We start from the raw sequence: 18,355 nt of genomic DNA on the forward strand, positions 1-18,355 counted from the left end.
ACTTCCAATTCCACATTCCTCCGCACTTTCAAACATCAACTCTCTCAGTTGTGATTGTCGACAACTTTTCCAACACTCACAGACACTCTTCCGACCCTACCCTTCCTCGCCATGTTGGACGACTTCAAGTTCGACTGGAAATCCCACAAGTGGGCGATTCTTTACTGTTCCATCTCTGCTATAGGCGCCCTTTGCTATGGGTATGACAACACCTACTACAATGGAGTTTTGGCTATGCAAGAGTTTAAGGACAGGTATGGAAACCATTACGTGGACGGACAGAAAGCACTGGCAACCTCATTTCAGTCTATGACTGCATCATCAATCTACATCGGAGACCTCCTCGGCGCCATGGTTGCTTCTCCCATCAACGAGCGCTGGGGCCGCAAAGCTGTCTTCTGGGTCGCGTCTGTCTGCATTCTGGTTGGCGGTATCGCTCAAGTCGCAGACAGCCATTACGAGGCTGTTATCACCGTTGGAAGAATTATGATTGGCCTCGGCGTGGGTCAGTTTACGGTTACGTCTCTGCTCTACATGGGCGAGGTTGCACCCACTTCCATCCGCGGACCGACCCTCATGATGTTCCAGTTCCTCCAGTCCTGGTCCCAGCTTATTGCCGCTGGCATCACTCAAGGAACTGAGGGCATCAAGAGCTCGCTATCATATAAAATCCCCATGGGAGGTCTTATTGTTTTGCCGCTCATGATGTTCGCCGGCCTTCCGTTTATCCCAGAGAGCCCCGTGTGGTACATTTTGAAAGGCAGACGCGAGAATGCCGAAACGGCCCTGAAGAAAATCAACCGCGGACTATCGACATACGATGCTACGGAAGACATGCGAGTCCTAGATGAGACAAAGCAGGTGGCAGAGCAGCATTCTGAGGCATCTTCATGGAAGATGCTCTGGACGGACCCAGTTGAACGCCGAAAGGTCATCTTTTCCTCCGGCGCCCTCTTCTCCCAGCAAGTTTGCGGTATCCTGGTTTTCTACGTCTATGGGGTTGTCTTCGCGCAATCCATCGGCGTCGCTGAGCCTTTTATGATCCAACTTATTACGAACATTCTACAAATTTTTGCAGTGGGCGCATCTGTCATTACCGGAAACAAGGTGTCGAGGCGTGTCAACCTCCTCGTTACAAACTCAATGATGGTTGTCGCATTCGTCGTCATCGGTGGCATTGGCACGCAGGGAACACCAACGAAAGCTTCTCAATATGTCATCGTCGTTTTTTCTTTCATCGTTATTATCGCCTTCAACTACGGTCTTGGCCCGTTGGCGTACACTATCGCTCGAGAGATGGCTGTTGGTGTCAACCAAAACAAGATCATGTCGACCTCCATTGCTATTTTCTACTTTACTACTTGGGTTGTGTCATTCACTGCGCCTTATCTGTACTATGACGCCGGCTTGGGCCCAATGCTCGCATTCATCTATGCTGGAACAACTGGTCTTGCACTTGTATACACCTGGTTTTGTGTCGGTGAAACCTCGGGCAGGTCAACTATTGAGATCTCTATGTTCTTGGCAGAGAACATTCCTGTTAGAAAGTGGAAAACGTACCAGTTTCAAACAGATTTGGAGGGAAACATTTCGCAAGGATCCGATAAATCAGTGGAGAAATCGGACGCTACTGTCGAGCATCAAGAGGCGAGCAAGTAGAATTATTCAGTAAATAAGATTTTCTTCTGTCAATAAGGGAACTTATGTGTTTAATTCAATGTGGCGCAGATTAATTTCTTTATCTGAAGCTCGATTAATTTTCTAGTTCTTCATCAACCTTCATATCTGACCCGAGCCGGTCTACCCTTTCCCTCTAACGGAACTAAATTAGACTTCAAGATTTCAGAGAGGTGTGCAAAAGGATTGCAGAGAGAGGATTAGAGACCAATCCAAACTATGTTACGGGGAACGCTTGCTATATTCAACTTATTAGGGTTTGATAGAGCTGAGCTTTCACTGTTCAAAACCAACCTACCAGTACGCAATAGCTAGAGAATCCAAAGCTAAGAAAATTAAAATTAAGTTTGGATTGAGAGCCAAGCTATCAAGATGACATCACCTGGAAACTTAGCATACATAATAACGCCGAGCTCAAAAGTTGTTATCAAGCACGAAGAAACTCATCAGGTGATAGAAGTTTTCGATATTTATTACTTACACAGCTATAATTTTAATATTACTAATCGTTATTTCCCTGGAACTGTCTTGGTGATCCCAAAATACTAGATCCCTGTGCAGAATTCAGGATTTAGTTATATTTCTGTAGTTCTCCATCTTATTTCTTATCTCCATCTATATGATCCCCGAAGGCCTCGGGTTCGGTGCCTTCTTTGGGCCTTTGTCTCTCACTCCGAAATTTTGAGAATATAATGGCTGACGATTTTTGCCTTTTTGACCATCGCGTCGAATTCGAATCCGTTACAACCTTTGTTAGCCGGCTGACCCTTTTTGCCTTTTTCGGATATGGAGTTGAAGATCCGTTGCAGCCTGTGGAAGCTGGCTGACAATTTTTGCCTCTTAAGACTTAGCTCCCTTAATACCGGCGCGTTGTTTCAGCACCTAACTTGCAAGGATAGTTTGTCGGCTGGTAGTGTACATGGCAAAGTTCAGCAGCTACGATTGCCAGATACTCACCGCCCAGCGTCCCTACCAAATTACCATTACAAACCTGCTTTATATCCTTGCTCACTTTTGGGGGATGACAAGCTAAGAGTTCATCACTGTCACTTTAAGCTACATACCTAGACAGGGAAAAGGCAAGTAACAGAGCAAGTTCCTGGTCGATGTTGAACATCCACAGATTCAGAAACGCCACCAAGCTTGACATCGTTGACAACATAGAGATCTAGATGGTGACAGGTTCTGAGCTAACGGCTTGCTTGTTGCTGCAAGTGAGCGAGCGGGACATGCCGTTGCCGAGTTATGGGAGCGGTGAGGGTACCAGTCAAGCGCAGTGGCGACCTGGATCTCGTGATCCAGCCACAGCGAAAGAATGGAATCTGCAGTCAGCAATGGCAAGCCTCATCGGGTCATCTGCAGACGGAAGAAGCAACGTGGATAAAAATCGCAATAAGAGATTCGTTCCGATCGCTTGGGCTTTGAACGCTTAACTTGCCTTCAATCATGAAGCGGGTCTGGCTTCGGATTGGTCTATTAACGGTAACCTCGCTTAGCCTTAGTCGTTGGCAGCGGAGGACTTTCATGCAAGTGTCCAATATTTCTGCAGCCACATCACTTCGGTCAGTGGTAGATCGAGTCTCGGCCCGGAAGGTGAGCTTGGCACTGGGTCTGCTCGTATGTGAAGGCGGTCTGCTCAGGTACAGTACATGTAGGTACATCCATCCCCCAGAGCCTCGTCCCTCCTATTTCCGAGGGCTACGGGGTACATAATATCACCCTGCTGCCATACCAGGATAACGTTGGTTTTCAGGCTCTAGATTCTGGAATGCCATGTTATAGAGCAAACACCATCTAACGAAGAATGGCATATCTCAGTTAACAATCACAAACATGGCCGAAGATGGAGACACCAACCTGCCCCCTGACGCGTGGTTCGACGACACAACACGCTTTAACGTTGTAATGCCAGACAACGACCTTTCGAATAAATTGTTCCCGTGCTGCAGCCATTCTTCTCCCACCAAGCCAGCAACCTCGACGGCGAGAAGCAGGCTCTGTCGCCTATTGCCGAGAGAATCAGCGACAACCCGATGACGATGCAGTGCGACCTGACCCAGATCATCTACGGCACAATGGTCAGGGATGGCTGTTCAAGAAGAACATAGAGATAGAGGGACGCTCTAGGGTGGTGGGCTCAGTCCAAATACTAGGGCATGCGCGAAATAGTGGGCAGGAGAGAAAGAACATGGTCGTATGGGAGTTGTATGAGAATGAAAAGCTAAAGACCGCCATTCTGACCTTCGTGCAGGCAGCCGCGCTGCTAAAGAGGGGCAAAACTCCTGAACACCCGGGCGGCGAGGAGTTCAGCATCGATATCGCCATCAGCGGAGAGGTGGACAGACGCAAGTCGGTCAGGGATATATGGGGAAGCGCCTCGACGAGAAACTTCTCCGGCAAGAGCAGTAAAGGAGAGGCCGTTATATTCGACCCGAAGCAGAGCAGGGGAACCGTTGGACGACTACAGGCAGTTGGCGAATCTCTGGGCGCGGGTGGAGGAGAAGCCCCAGGAACAGGAGCCAGCACCCATCGAGACGCCGGAAAAGAAGATGCTGAGTCAATCAATCGATCTGATGAGGGAGGAAAGGAGCTTGCTACAGGAGATCTCACAGCTGGGAGGTGCAGGACCCGGCATGTCGGTCGACGCCGATCCAGCCTACGTCACTGGTTAGATGGAAGAGGATGTTAACTGAGATGGGGTTGAAGGATTTGGACCAAATGATTCAACATCAGAAGGGTCATCTACGGTAGGGATAAAAGTTGTTCTCGAGAGCTACGATTTTCAACATCAATCAGCATCTTCCATCTTCAACAGGACAGGTTGGGGTCAGTGCCTCGTATTGCCGAAACAATAACCCCCAAATGTGACACCACAAGTATCTGCAAATGCGTTTTCAACTACCTAAACCAGAACTCAATTACCTAGCGACCTGTACTTCTAATGTAAAAGCCCATAGCGTTACAGTAAAAGGGAAGATACCACAGAGTCAAGTCGTATTTCAGCACTGAGATGCTTCATTATCTGAAACACTTAAAGAGTGAGTTGATGACTAGAATGAGAATGACAGCTGCAAGGTTGAACTCCAATCTGGCCATATAAATCCCGGATCAAGCCGGGTGTGCGGCATCAGCCCCCAATGAAATACAAACTATACAACTAGCCATGACCCGTCCCATCGTCCCAGTTTCAGCATTGCAGAAGGATAACAGAGATCCATTTAATTCACTGCTGTCATTGACTACTTTGCACACGCCCCACAAGCCGCCCCAACATTGTCAACCTTTTTGCAAGCAGACGGCTCGCAGTAGATAATATGACGGCAGTTGAACTTGGCGCACATGGTGAATGAAATTGGATTTGGAAATGCTTCTAAGCTACTGGATGAGAATCCATGCCATGCGATGACTTGTTTAGACTACAAGTACCTGGAATGGCGGTTGTGTGTTGATAGATAGGTACTCAAGGTAGAGGGTAAAGGCAAGAACGATGGCCGTGGTATTAGGAGGAAAGAAACAGGAAGAGTAAAGAACAGCAAGCCTTATATACGTGAATAAGGCAAAGGAGGAGCCGACTGTATCCGCAGAGCCGCACGCTGTTTATCAGGGAGCTGAGAACACAGTATGTAGCATGGATGTCTCTTGTACAATACATGTCAAAGCGGGGAAAAGATTGCCTGCCGGGAAGTATTCACATCAGATGACTACGCAACGTGCATTGCAGCAGAGCTTGTACACCAATGACTAGAACAGCCTGATGTGATACAATTCGCAAATGACGCGTGGCTTGCACTTTGAGATTACTGTTGCATAAAGATGTGAGGCATTTTGCAGCTCTTGCAGCGGCTCAAGCGTTAGAGCCTGATTTGGTACTTGGTACATGGCCAGACTCTACATGATAGCTGGTTATGCCAAGCTTACGAGCCGACGTAAGCAGGTTGAGGCTCCCACATCGAGTCTGCAGTGGCCGTGCCAAAGAAGAGGTTTCACTTATGCTTGGAACCAGATGCCAGTCATGGGCCACATGAGAAAGAAAGACACCAACATCTCACCTCGGCTTGCCTTGGATCTATATGCCCTTGTTGCGACTTCCACACAATATCACCCACTAGTCCCATACTGAACAACCCTATTCCCCAGAGTCTATCGAGCTAGGCCGCCCCATCCTGCACACCCTTATCCCGAGTTAGACTTCTGCCAGCCATGTAGGACGGAGGTGATAGCGCATGCTCCCGAGCGAGGATCATATGCAGTCAAGAATACACGCTCATCTAATGAGACATGTCACAAAACAGGGCTCGTGAATCTTCCTGTCTGACACCTCTTCATCTCGTATGGCATCGAGGAGCTTCTTAGTGGGGCTGAAGAAGGATATGGTTCTACACACTGTCAGTATGCACAATCGAAACGCATCCCGGGGACCACCTACGACCCAGGCTTATTATCGGCCCCCTTGTGATGGATGAACTTGATGGCCATGGCCGGTATACACCGTCCGGTGGCGGGATGCCGCACGATCATCAATCCGATAAGCTACGCGACATAGTTGCGAGCATACCCAATCGCTCAGAGATACTCAAGGCTACGGTTGAACGTCCAGTCCAGCTTGAAAGATATAGGATTGATCGCGGATAATACTCAAACTGCCTCCTGGGACATCGCAACTTGGTGTTTATCTAGTTAAATACGGACCAGTCTCCTCGGGGAACTCCCATGATGACTACCTTTCTCTGACTTATTTTCCATTCACTTTTTCCATTAGACTCAGATTTGACCAGCTTATCAATATATCTCCCTTCCACAAAGAAGTGTTTGTCGTCGATGAAATGAATACATCTGTTGTAGGTCATCGCCGTTGCAGTATCGTGACTGGTGAGTTCGATTATCTGCGTTGTCAATGCATGTTGTGTTTGCAGGTGTCCTATCGCTTTTTGAAGCATTTCGGTGGTCTCTTCAAGGCCTCTCGTAAGCTTCAACGGCTCCGGATAGTCGACGATACAGTCTTCCGTAAAGCACTGCTTGAGTAGTGACCAATCCTTTGTGTCGAAGGTAACGGCACAAAGAGCAATAGAGTTCCTAATAAGGTCATGATCGGAAATTGTCGCCATCTACTTCATGTTAGTTCCTATTGGAATGTGAGGGATCGCTACTAGGTCAAGGCCTACCGTAGGATTGTGTTTGTTGTAATATGCTAGTATTGAGAAGTAGAGGGGAATCACCCTGAGGAATCTGGGATATCAAGCTAAGCTAAATCTCCAGAGAGATATATATACCTAGGATAGCCTGGAGATATCGGACTTTAGCTCCATGTGGAACCAGATCATTAAGACCTTAGGTTTTTGATATGTGGTCAATGGGATTAAGTCGCAAGGGTCTGCTGTGACCTCGGATAGGTTTTGTAACCTTGTCTCATGGTGGAGTTGCGGGGTTGCGGAGCTCATAGCCCATTAGTAAATTTGTGTCAGCCATTCGTGGTACCCCTGATGGATGACCAGCATACGGCATAATTCTAACTCCGAGGAGGCTGTCACGTCTCTTGGTTTCTTGGAATCCTAAAAGGGGTAAAACGGTATAATACCGGCCGGACGCTATGTTCTATTACCATAGCACGTTTCCCCGATCTCAGCTAGAGAGGCTTTCTATTACAACCATGTCAAATCTTGCCAGCAAAGTGATCACTATCACCGGCGCAGCATCTGGTATTGGCCTCGCCACTGCGAAGCGCCTCGTATCTCTAGGGGCACGAGTGTCCCTCGCAGATATAGATGGAAAAAATCTCGCCCTGGCAGCAAAAGACCTCATCGACATTCATGGACCCGATAATATTCACTCCAGTCGTCGATGTTCGAGATCGTTCCTCTGTTCAATCTTGGATAACTGAAGCCATCTCCAAGTTTGGGCAGTTCAACGGCGCAGCGAATCTAGTTGGAGTCAACTCTAAGCAGACGTACAAGTCCCCAATCACCGACATCGATGACGAAGATTGGGATTTTGTCATGAACGTCAACTTGAAAGGTGTTCTAAACTGCCTCCGTGCACAGATCCCAGCCATGGAGGATGGAGGCGCCGTCGTCAATGCTGCATCTATAGCAAGCTTACTGGGCTTTGCTAACGCTGCGGCCTATGTTTCCAGCAAGCATGCTGTGATAGGTCTCACGAGGACCGCAGCTAAGGAAGTCGGCCACAGAGGCATACGTGTTAATGCTATATGCCCGTAAGTTGTCCGTATCTACTCCCGCCTTGAAATCAACTGAACGGATACAGTGGCGCTATTAACACTCCGCTATTGCATGCGGTTACCGATAACGTGGGTGTCGGCTTTCAGGCCCCTCGTGTTGCGCTAGGTCGGGAAGGAGAACCAGCAGAGATAGCAGCATTGGTAACTTTCCTTCTGAATGACGAGAGTCGTTATATCACCGGGTCTTGTTATGGTATTGATGGTGGCTGGGCATGTTAGGTAGCATACTGTTCCTGACAACTCTAAAGTATTTCATGATAGTGTTACTGCCTTATACACAAGTCTTCTGTAATACTGTTATGCCTGTAATACCTTTTAGCTGTTTGACTCCAGAGTGCCTACTAGGTCAGTGATCTCAATTACATAGAGAGATCATGAGATTCAGGTCTCTTATTACAGGCTCTGACAGTCTTTCAAGGACAACACTACTGTGGGAGAGATTGACTTGGAATGAGAGAGAATGCAGATAGAGTGAAGGGGTGCTGCATCCAGCTGTAGAGGCGCACGGCAGTACAGGAGGGCAGTACTGGAGACTCGCCAGTTGCACAAAGAAACAGATTGTAGAGTCTAAATAATAAGAAAATGAATCTGCAATCTGTCTCAGGATATGTGTACCTGGGTCAACATAAAGAATACATTGATGCAGCCTAGACCGAACCTCAAGCTATAGAATAGCTGCTCTCTAGACAATTAGTCACTTAGAACGACAACTCTTCCAAATCTTAAACGAAGCAAGTAGTCTATTCCGTATTTAGAAAGACAAAAAGATTATCTCGTCCTCGGATAGCTTAGTACAAGTCCTTGTGCTCCGCCTTGATTAAGTCTGCTCCCTTCTCACCAACCATATAAACCGAGTTCTGAATGCGACAATCCGGGATGACAGGAATGACAGAAGCATCAATGACACGCAGACCCTTGATGCCATGGACCTTGAGCTGAGGATCAACGACACCCTGCTCAATATTCTTCGAAAGACGGGCAGTTCCGCAAGGATGGAAAGCAGTCTGGCAGCGGTCTAAAACAGCATGGTGCATCTCCTCATCCGAGTCAAGAGGCATTTCCCAAGGATATTCGGCCACAACAATATCCTTGAAGCCCTCGCCTTTAGTAAGAACATCGTAACTGTACCGGATACCCTCCCTCATTCCAATAATATCAAGATCATCGGCAAAGAAATTGAGGTTGATGTTAGGCTGGACAAGAGGATCGGCAGAGTTGAGCGTCACCTCACCAGGATCGGAAACAGGACGGACCAGGTCAACGACGACACTCAAGTAGCAACCAGACTTGGGGGTCGGGTAGTGCCACTGGAAGGCGCTGCCAAACATTGCCACAAAGTCAAGCTCGAAGTGAGGCTGTCCTTCAGGGCAGAAGGGGTCTTTGCCACCATTGGCGGCCTTTCGCTCCCTATACTGCTTGTCCTTCTCAAAGTAGTTATCGATTCGGGGAAAGCCAACCAGCTCTAGAAGACCAGATCCAACGGGACCAGTGCGGTTTGTGTTGAAGGCGTTCACCGCCTCGTCATGCTTGGGTCCTGTGCGAAGGAGATGGTTGTCCATGCCATATCCTTCCTTGACTTGAAGGACGAAGGGCACACCGGGATGGTCGAGGAGGTTCTGGCCTACATGGCGAGAATTGATGACGACCCTGATTCCGTGCTTGGAAAGCTCGTCTTCTGGGCCAATACCACTAAGCATGAGAAGTTTGGGAGACTCAAATACACCTTGGGACAAGATGACTTCGCGGGTTGCGTAGAAGCTCTGTTCGTTGCCAGAGGAGTCGATGACAATAACACCCTTGCACTGACGGTTTGAATCAATGATGAGCTTTTTCGAGTGCACCTGAGCGAGAATAGTGATATTGGGCTTGTTCTTGACGAAAAGGAAGCTTCCAGATCGCTGACCCTTATAAATCGAGTCGACACAGTGAGTGAGGCCAATCATCTCACCATCGTAGATATTCTCTGTCAGAGTTCCGCCCTGAGATTTCCAGGCCTGAGTGAGACGATCACGGAAAGGCTGAAGTTCATCCAGGAGTTCAGCATGGGAAATCGGCAGAGGGCCACCTTCACCAAGCTTCTGAAGGTCCTTGGAATAGAGGCCAAGGTCGTCATGATAGGTAGCGCTCTTGCGCAGGTAGGGAACAAGAGGGTCCCAGGTCCACTCCTTGCCGCCATACTCCTCCCATCGATCAAAGGTAGGCTTGCAGCCAGGGACCCAGGTGAAATAGTTCAACGACGAACTTCCGCCAAGAGCCTTACCACGAGTGTTCGGCTTCTCGATACGCTCGTAGTCATCTCGCTTGACTATGGTGGTCTTGTAAGCCCAGTCGTGCTTGCTACCACGGAGGGTCATGGCAGAAGATGGAGTGGTGATTTCGTGAACATCTTGAGGGTTGTCAACACCTGCTTCGATAACGAGGATGCTGACATTGGGATTCTCGGCGAGGCGCCCAGCAACGACGTTGCCTGCTGTACCGCCTCCGACCACAACAAAGTCAAAGTGAGAGCCGTTCCGGGGAGCCATGGCGATGTAAGATGAATGAATAGAATGTGTCTTGATGTTGGCTGATTGTTGGGAACTGATTTGAGTGTCCAAGTTCAGTACACCCTCGATCTTATATCTTTGTTTCGGCCTTCTATATACCCCGCCTCCGTCTGCCGGCACGGTCGGCATACATACTATACGAATTCCTTCGCGCCCGCTCACGGTTCAGGGCTATCGTTGTTGATCGTCACTTCGACAAACATATCTCCCTCTGAAGTCATTCCCGCTCTTTAGCAATGCCATGCTGACATTGGATATCTACTCTTTCCCAAATCAGCACATCTCCTAAACCTACATGCAGGTTCGCTACCAGTATCCCTTTGACTGTCGTAAGCCTCCAGTTTGGTCACTCCAGGGATGTCCAACCAGTTAAAGAAGATACAAGAGAGGTACTTCAGCCCCCACCCAAATTGGGTGATAGCATAAGTCCAATCACTTCTGGGCGCTACGAAGATCTACATCAATTAGCCCGCAACTACACCGTCGCTGCTATTGCCACAGGTTCCTTTGTGTCAATCACCGTCTGCTAGGGCTTTGTGGGGCAAGGTACGGAGGTGGAGGCTTACGACAGTCAAAGGGATAAACTGCGACAGGACAAATTATTGGTCGAAGTTAGCATCGTGGTGACGTGGAATGCATTTTCAGCTGGGTTCAGTGTATCTAAGCGAGCTCGAACTCTAACAGTCTTCTTGGTGTCATCGAATGTGTTGATGCCCATCTCTAAGCGAGCTCAAGCGCCCGTCAACCTTCAGAGGCCCGATATCGTTTTCCGGGAAGATCGTCATCTAGTGGGGATTTGTCGTCTCCGCAAGGCCCATAATAACGTTTGACCACCGCCAAGCACTATGTGCCCCTCCGAACTTGTGCGCTAGCCATCAGCTTGCTGGGATGCTACTCCTACCAGAGATGGAAGTGATCAGCACCTGGTTTGAGGGAAGCTAAAACAGTTCAGGGCGAGACCCATAAACTACCATATCGAGAATCACTACTCTACGAATAAGATCGTGAGTCTCACTTACATGGCTTCGGCATACCTCGGAGCAACCAGCATGCCCTCTCAGCTATCCAGGCCACACTGTGTCTCGCATCGTGTAGTTGAGATGTGACGCAAGCGGGCCCTACAAGCGAGAGGCATTTTACCACCAATGGCCATCAAGCTATTCACCCTGACTCAACTCCAAGCTAATTATTGGGCCGTCACTATCAACTGTCCCGCTTCACCGGATGCCCTCATTGCGTCACATCCTTGAGCTTGGGCGTCGCCGAATCCATGTAATCAGCATGCTGTGACATTGTACATAGCTACAGTGCGGGGCTATGACCTACCTCTCGTACTATAGATGTTGAACAAGCAGATGCATATCAGCGGATATAAGTCCCGGCACTTCCACGACTTGCATGATTCTCATCAATCAGTTCAAGCTCTGAAACATCCATACAAGTCCTTCGTATCATATCCCGATCAGTTCTCCTCAAGTTCATCTATCATGTCCCCAATCTATACACTCGCCGAGGGTAGTAGCACCTATCTACAGTCGCGAGGAGAGTGCAGCTAAAACAATCCAGGTTGCCCGCAGCCCAGCAACACCACCAGCACTCAATTACGAAACGGTGGCGGCGGAGGTCTCGTTCTACTGCAAGACACGCAACTCGTTGAAACTCTGGCACATTTCGCCCGAGAGCGAATTCCTGAACGGTAGCTTCTCCCGAAAGCCTGCTTTAACGTGCTAGTAACTGATTTCCTCTTCATAGAGTGGTGCATGCTAAAGCTGCCGGGTCCGTTTGCCGCTTCCTCCGCCTATCGCCGCTGATTTGATAGTGTATAGTGCCTATGGCGAGTTCGAAGTCACACACGACTGCTCAGATATCACCTCGGCGAGCTTTCTCAATGCTGTCGGCAAGAAGACCAAATGTCTGCTCCGCATTTCAACTGTCGGCCCAGAGCGAGGATCTGCGGACACAATACGCGACGTCCACGGTTGGGCTATGAAGTTGTATACGGATGAAGGAAACCTTGACTGGGTGTTCAATAACACTGTGAGTCGATACTATATGAATGGAGCCGTTAGTACTAACTTAAATAGCCCGTGTTCTTTGTCCGGGATCCTATCAAGTTTCCTTCGTTGAATCGATCCCACAAGAGGCATCCAAAGACAAACACAGCAGATGCTGATATGGTAAGCCTCAGCGATGACCAACGAAATGAGGACTGATTGCTGACTAGTGAATCCATCGATATAGTTTTGGGAGTACGTGAAGCTTGTTTAGAATTGATTTCCCACAAATTAATGTTCTTCGTCAGCTTCCATGTCGGCAACCCAGAGGGTATCCACGAGCTCATGCATCTGTTCAGTGACCGCGGAACACCCGCTTCGCTTCGAACAATGAATGCCTACAGCGGTCACACATATAAGTTCACAAAAGAGGTAGCATTAATCCCCCTTACTATAGGCACTAGAGCTAACGTGGGCTGGGTCAGGACGGTTCGTTTCGATACATCAAGGTGCACATCAAAAGCCAGCTCGGAGTCCGAAACATGGATCGCAAGACCGCAACGAAAATCGCCGGCGAGAACCCAGACTACCTTGTTCAAGACCTCTTCGAAGCGATCGAGAAGGGTGACTATCCGAAGTGGGATGTGTTCGTTCAAATCATGACTCCTGAACAAGCCGAGAACTATACGTGGAACATCTTCGACATGACCAAGGTTTGGCCACATGGCGACTTTCCCCTGCGACAGATCGGACGCTTGACCCTGAATCAAAATGTGTGCTATGAGACTAGATCTGACTTGTTATTACTGAGCTGACTTTGCTCCAGCCGCGAAACTACTTCACCGATATTGAACAAGCCGCTTTCTCTCCCTCAACTATGGTCCCTGGGTGGGCGCCATCTGCTGATCCAAGTACGTCTTGAATTCTATGAGGTGGGTATTGCCTTCAAATCAATTAACTTTGCTGCAGTGCTACAAGCTCGCATGTTCTCATACCCCGACGCCGCTCGTTACCGGCTTGGAACAAACTACCAACAGCTTCCAACAAATGCCGCCAAGTCTCCCGTCTACTGTCCCTTCCAGCGAGATGGTTTCATGAACTTTGGCATCAACTACGGCGATGATCCTAATTATGTTGGCTCCATGTTGAAGCCGGTAGGCTTCAAAACAAGCACCGCAGGCAGGACAGTCTCGTCCACGATAACGGAGCACGAGAAATGGGTAGGCGAGGTCACGAGTTATACAAGTGCAGTCAGTTCGCAGGACTTTGAACAGGCTACGGCGCTGTGGGAAGTTCTTGGAAGAGATCCGGGGCATCAGGAGAGGTTTATCGATAATGTCGCCGACAACGTAGCCGGTGTGAAAAATGACAACTTAAGACATGTAGTCTATGGTAGGTCAAAACGCCAAAAACTGGAATTAATATGTACTAACTGGAATTTGCTAGATCTTTTTGCCGGCGTAGATAAGCACCTTGGTGCTCGAATCCGCGATGCAACCGAGTCTAAGAGATCGTAAGATATTATGACGAAGGATCAATCCAGGCACGCACTTCTGCGACTATAAATGGGGCAAGGATAGATACACTGCCAGACTCCTGAATAAACGGTCGTTTCCAGACCAACCTTCATCCATGTTCAACGTACCTGTGTTGCCCACCAGCCCTTGACAATAAAGCTCTTCAGCTATTTATAAACCCTTATTCTCTGCAGGAACTTCGATTTTCGAACACACTACTTGGAAAATAGACCGGCTTCAGAGAACCGTGAACCCACCACTTAGGGTTATTTAAGCATGGCCTAGGCCCAGGCCCATGACGGTAAGTGAGGGGAAAGTGGCGTGATCCCAAAGCTGCACAAAACTTATCGAATTGGGTTTTGTGTGAGCCATGCTTACGTGGCTTCTAGATACCCTTATCTCTGGATTGATGGCATTAAACGAATAGGCTTTAGTGGTGCGGAATCCCCATGTCTCGTTGCTGTTGGACAATTCCCGGGATCCTCATTTCTTCTCCCTTATTTATGACGTGAGTGTTTGTCTCGCTCGCTTCGTTATTGGTCGAGTAGTCACACCGAATGCGGTAAAATCAAGCCGTGGCGTCTTGCCTTCCACAGAAAGCTCAACCATGCAACCATGCAGCTATCTAGTAGCTTCGCTTAGATCTGGTTTAGGGAATTGATCGGCAGTTTCAATGATGACTGATACGCACTGTAATTTGAGCTGCCGGGATTGCTACCAAGTGCAGTGGTCGTTTCCGCAGCAGCACTTTTAGAATAGACCCCATCACGCGTAGTTGGGCACCATTATGAAGTTCTTGCAGGTCACGAAGCCATTTCAAACTCCCTTCACGCCCTTTGTATCAGTACAGTCGCCGATATACGGTTTGGTACATAGCGGCAGCCTCACGTCTCATCACGGTCATATTCGTCTACTATCAGTCCGTCCCAAGCCATATCTCCCAATGACCCCTCAACCAGTCGAGGCTCCTTTGAGCCAGTCAGCGACCTTTCTCGTCCTGTCGGCAACAGACGCTCCAGACGCTACCCGAACGATCCGGTCCACTCTCGCCAGTATCTCCGACATAACCAAGAACATCTCCATCCGCCATCGTACCGCCAACCTCTCCTGCACAGTCGGCATCGGCAGCAACATCTGGGACCAAGTCACCAAGCTTCCACGTCCCGGTGAACTGCATCCTTTCAAAGAGACCAAAGGAGCAAAGCACACTGCTGTATCAACACCGGGCGACCTGCTGTTCCATATTCGATCGGAGCGAAGGGACATGTCGTTTGAATTTGAAAGACAGCTTATGGATTTGCTAGGTGCCGCCGTCAAACTCGAGGACGAGACGGTCGGATTCAGATATTTTGACGCCCGCGATGTGCTCGGGTTTGTCGATGGCACCGCGAACCCAGTTGGCCCCGATATTACAGATACAGTCCTCCTCACCGCACAAGACGATTCTGCTGGGGTGGGAGGAAGCTACGTCGTCGTGCAAAAGTATCTTCATGATCTTAAAGCATGGCGTAATCTCAAGACTGAGCAACAAGAGGCTATTATTGGACGAACGAAATTCGACAACATCGAACTTGACGACGCCGAGTCTGGTCAACAATCTCACAAAACGCTAGCGACGATCGAGGACGAAGACGGAAATGAGCACGATATTCTACGAGACAATATGCCATTTGGTTCTCCTGCTCAAGGAGAGTTTGGCACCTACTTTATAGGATACTCGAAGCAGCTCTGGGTCACTGAAAAGATGTTGGAAAGAATGTTCATTGGGAATCCTCCGGGTCTATATGATCGGATCCTCGACTACTCGAAGCCGGTAACAGGTTCAACGTTCTTCGTTCCGTCAGCTGGTGTGTTAGATAGCCTTGGTGATTAATGGATCAACTAATATTAACAATTATACTATCATTTAACTCTAAGCTTTTACTGTGCGGGTATCGACGATAACAACGAATCTGGTGTCCATTCTTGATCGAATGCGTTGTATCCATTGCCCTCCGTCCGGCAAAGGATATTCAGCAGACATCTTTCCACTCCACAGCGAACTCCGCCACTCATAGATGCCATTACACTAGTCATGTGCTGAACGTATTCCGACCTTGGACCTGCTCCTCCTGGGATATCGAAATGGAAAAAGAGGGTATTGTAGAGGTCGTCGATGGAACTCTGCCACATTGACCTATTCGTATTGAGGAAGAAATCGAAAAGGTTCAGAGCGTCCATATCATGGGATCTTGGGCCGCCTTCGTGGCCAGATTCTGGGGTGGGAGTGGAAACTGAGGTAGCTTGCTGCAGCAAGATGCATATGAAAAACAGACATGCGAGCCTCGTAAACTCGGGTTGGCTGCAAGAATCCAGTCGTTTCGAGTCAATTTCATGGCCTCGAAGGTGCGTCTTCAGAAGCACCAGAACTTCATGAAGAGCTGTGTATTGTGTCATTCCGTGGGAACTGATCTCTGGAGAGTTGCTTCTGAAAGTCCCCATGTCTTGGACGAATGAGAGAAGCCATAGACAGCGTATCCGATGCAAATTGCCCACGTCACCCAGAACAGGATGTACCGACGGGTCCAAGGGTTGAGTTGACAGTTCTCCGATCTGGTTCGAGCAGTCGAACCAGGATGGTTTCGACATTAATGATACCCTGGGGAATATTAGTAAATAATTAAACCATGGTTGGAATGAATGATATTACAAGAAGGTTGTGAGTTCAAGTCGCCAATTACTCTTGAGTGCCTCGATTCCGCCACGGGCTTGAATCAAGTTCAACAGCCCGTTATGGTGGACGCGCCATTCGGCTTCGGTTCCCCAGTACCTCTAAATGAACTAAACGTTAGGTGCTACTATGCTGAAATCGAAAATGGAATGTTTGACGTACCTCGTAGGTTAACAAGCGTAGGACTGCAGCCAAGACGTCATCTCCCAAAGCAAGTACAGGATCGCTCATCCAGAGTTGAACAATCCGTACCGCCTCAGTCTTGAACCTCAATGCTTCGTTTGATCGGGTACAGCCCTGCATCCTGGATAGATGAGCGGCTGAGTGAGCCATTATTGCATTGAAGGATGCTGCGTTGGACAAATCCAGCGGGCACCATACGTCACGCATAGGGTTGAAGGTTTGGCTACAGGGGTCTTCGAACATCATGACCCCGTACGTGCTAAGCCCTAGACGAATCAGCGATGGCGAACTCTGCAATTTCCTTGGAACGTACAGTGATGAAGAAGTTTGTGATGCTCGGCCGTGAGCTTGATAGGAAACTTGTCAAAGGGGTCGAGTCGACTAGATCCTAAGGCGAGATTAAGCCCAGAGAGTGCTTGGCGGGGAATTCCGTCCATGACTAAATTGAGGTCGCTATCAGACATGGCCCCCCAATCAAATGACATATTATCCTCCGCCACAACATTGGAACTGCCAGTGTTTTCGTTCTCGGTTGTCGATTGCGAATCTGCCGCAGAGCTTGTTGAAGGGGTCGGCAAGAGTATTTGCTGTGGCCGATTTTCTCTCATCCTCTTTTCGTGGTTCAGTCTCTGGCGCCGTTGTTTCCAGTGTTCTCGCATCGCATGGCTCCGAGAGCCTTGTTGACTGTTCCCATGCTCAAAAAAGGCGAACTCCTGCTGCAGAGGGCTATCACCACTCCCTTTTTCCGGGGGCGGAAGACGTGACATTGATCAGACTCCGCTCTAAAAAGCGTGGGGGAGAAAACAAGGATGGACCTTTACGATGACATCGGCGGTGAGATTTTAAGTAGTACCGGGGTGTCTCGGCCTAGCCGGGGAACGGAGATCCCGGGGCGGTCGAGACTGGCAGTAATGTAGTACCCATAAGTTTCATCCAATTAAACCCGGATTGGATTCTGACGATCTGGATCCAGTGATCCTCCGGTCCTGGGATCAGGGAACTCGAGATCTAGGTAATGTACAATCACAAAGAACTCACTGTTAGTAAAATACCAGCTTCTTAATAATCAATTACAACTTAGTTAATAATCTTACTATACCAGCAAACTATTATTAGATATAATACTCTTGTTATATTTTATTACTGTGACAGGCGGTTAGGGACGCTTGGGCTAGCTGGTCGCTAGCGGGGATGTCTCTAAGGTGGACCGGATGACGTTAAAAAGGGAAGTCAGTGCCGTCACAGGGGAAAAATATCGTCTTTTTATTCATCAGAGATTCTTCCTAGAAGTCAGAGAGGCCGGAAGGGCTCGAGGCTGCTAGGAAGTCTATTAATTGATTGCCTTTATTTTTAAGAGATTTATTTGAGTCTATTCTTGCCGTCACTATATTCCCTGTCCAACCTCCGTCTTCAACCTCCCTCAGATATCGGGCTGCCGCAGGCCCCATTGATGCCTTGCCAGCGAACTTTCCTGCGACCGACCCGATATTCTA

At 48.7% G+C, this 18,355-nt stretch overlaps 7 protein-coding genes across 7 annotated transcripts; 5 read left to right on the top strand and 2 right to left on the bottom strand.

Moving 5' to 3' along the window:
* Positions 1–111: 111 nt before the first annotated feature.
* On the top strand, positions 112–1,659 carry BGZ61DRAFT_345876 (general substrate transporter; the record flags this gene model as incomplete). Its single annotated transcript, XM_046239830.1, has 1 exon — positions 112–1,659. One exon carries the CDS (start codon positions 112–114, stop codon positions 1,657–1,659), a length of 1,548 nt encoding a protein of 515 aa, XP_046107995.1.
* A 1,464-nt stretch (positions 1,660–3,123) lies between these two features.
* On the top strand, positions 3,124–4,366 carry BGZ61DRAFT_475526 (uncharacterized protein; the record flags this gene model as incomplete). The annotated part of the gene is made up of 2 exons (XM_046248707.1): positions 3,124–3,270; positions 3,590–4,366. 2 exons carry the CDS (start codon positions 3,124–3,126, stop codon positions 4,364–4,366), a joined length of 924 nt encoding a protein of 307 aa, XP_046107996.1.
* Positions 4,367–7,324: 2,958 nt separating this feature from the next.
* BGZ61DRAFT_492113 (3-oxoacyl-reductase) lies at positions 7,325–8,131 on the top strand (the record flags this gene model as incomplete). Its single annotated transcript, XM_046250509.1, has 3 exons — positions 7,325–7,517; positions 7,558–7,888; positions 7,939–8,131. 3 exons carry the CDS (start codon positions 7,325–7,327, stop codon positions 8,129–8,131), a joined length of 717 nt encoding a protein of 238 aa, XP_046107997.1.
* A 381-nt stretch (positions 8,132–8,512) lies between these two features.
* On the bottom strand, positions 8,513–10,488 carry BGZ61DRAFT_447200 (uncharacterized protein). Its single transcript, XM_046245306.1, has one exon. The coding sequence runs from the start codon at positions 10,435–10,437 to the stop codon at positions 8,701–8,703; it is 1,737 nt and encodes a 578-aa protein (XP_046107998.1). The 5' UTR covers positions 10,438–10,488; the 3' UTR covers positions 8,513–8,700.
* A 1,457-nt stretch (positions 10,489–11,945) lies between these two features.
* On the top strand, positions 11,946–13,969 carry BGZ61DRAFT_530096 (catalase-like domain-containing protein; the record flags this gene model as incomplete). Its single annotated transcript, XM_046253511.1, has 11 exons — positions 11,946–11,973; positions 12,025–12,154; positions 12,211–12,234; positions 12,285–12,495; positions 12,543–12,635; positions 12,700–12,707; positions 12,761–12,884; positions 12,938–13,225; positions 13,279–13,363; positions 13,422–13,844; positions 13,899–13,969. The coding sequence occupies 11 exons, from the start codon at positions 11,946–11,948 to the stop codon at positions 13,967–13,969; spliced, it is 1,485 nt and encodes a 494-aa protein (XP_046107999.1).
* Positions 13,970–14,733: 764 nt separating this feature from the next.
* Positions 14,734–15,844, top strand: BGZ61DRAFT_447203 (uncharacterized protein; the record flags this gene model as incomplete). Its single annotated transcript, XM_046245307.1, has 1 exon — positions 14,734–15,844. The coding sequence occupies exon 1, from the start codon at positions 14,757–14,759 to the stop codon at positions 15,840–15,842; it is 1,086 nt and encodes a 361-aa protein (XP_046108000.1). The 5' UTR covers positions 14,734–14,756.
* On the bottom strand, positions 15,841–17,689 carry BGZ61DRAFT_515884 (fungal-specific transcription factor domain-containing protein). Its single transcript, XM_046252266.1, has 4 exons — positions 17,176–17,689; positions 16,842–17,128; positions 16,659–16,780; positions 15,841–16,607 (listed from the first exon to the last, which is right to left on the bottom strand). The coding sequence occupies exons 1-4, from the start codon at positions 17,627–17,629 to the stop codon at positions 15,890–15,892; spliced, it is 1,581 nt and encodes a 526-aa protein (XP_046108001.1). The 5' UTR covers positions 17,630–17,689; the 3' UTR covers positions 15,841–15,889.
* Between the last annotated feature and the right edge of the window lie 666 nt (positions 17,690–18,355).

This window comes from Ilyonectria robusta, assembly GCF_021365365.1.
Source record: "Ilyonectria robusta strain PMI_751 chromosome Unknown BGZ61scaffold_5, whole genome shotgun sequence".
Classification (NCBI taxonomy): Eukaryota; Fungi; Ascomycota; class Sordariomycetes; order Hypocreales; family Nectriaceae; genus Ilyonectria; species Ilyonectria robusta.

Excerpts from the sequence above, each read along its gene's own strand:
- BGZ61DRAFT_447200 (XM_046245306.1), bottom strand. The coding sequence starts at position 10,437 with ATGGCTCCCCGGAACGGCTCTCACTTTGACTTTGTTGTGGTCGGAGGC.
- BGZ61DRAFT_515884 (XM_046252266.1), bottom strand. The coding sequence starts at position 17,629 with ATGTCACGTCTTCCGCCCCCGGAAAAAGGGAGTGGTGATAGCCCTCTG. Across the intron at positions 17,129-17,175 it reads TCACAAACTTCTTCATCACT|GGCTTAGCACGTACGGGGTC; the intron begins GTACGTTCCAAG and ends TGATTCGTCTAG. Across the intron at positions 16,608-16,658 it reads CTTGAACTCACAACCTTCTT|GGTATCATTAATGTCGAAAC; the intron begins GTAATATCATTC and ends AATATTCCCCAG.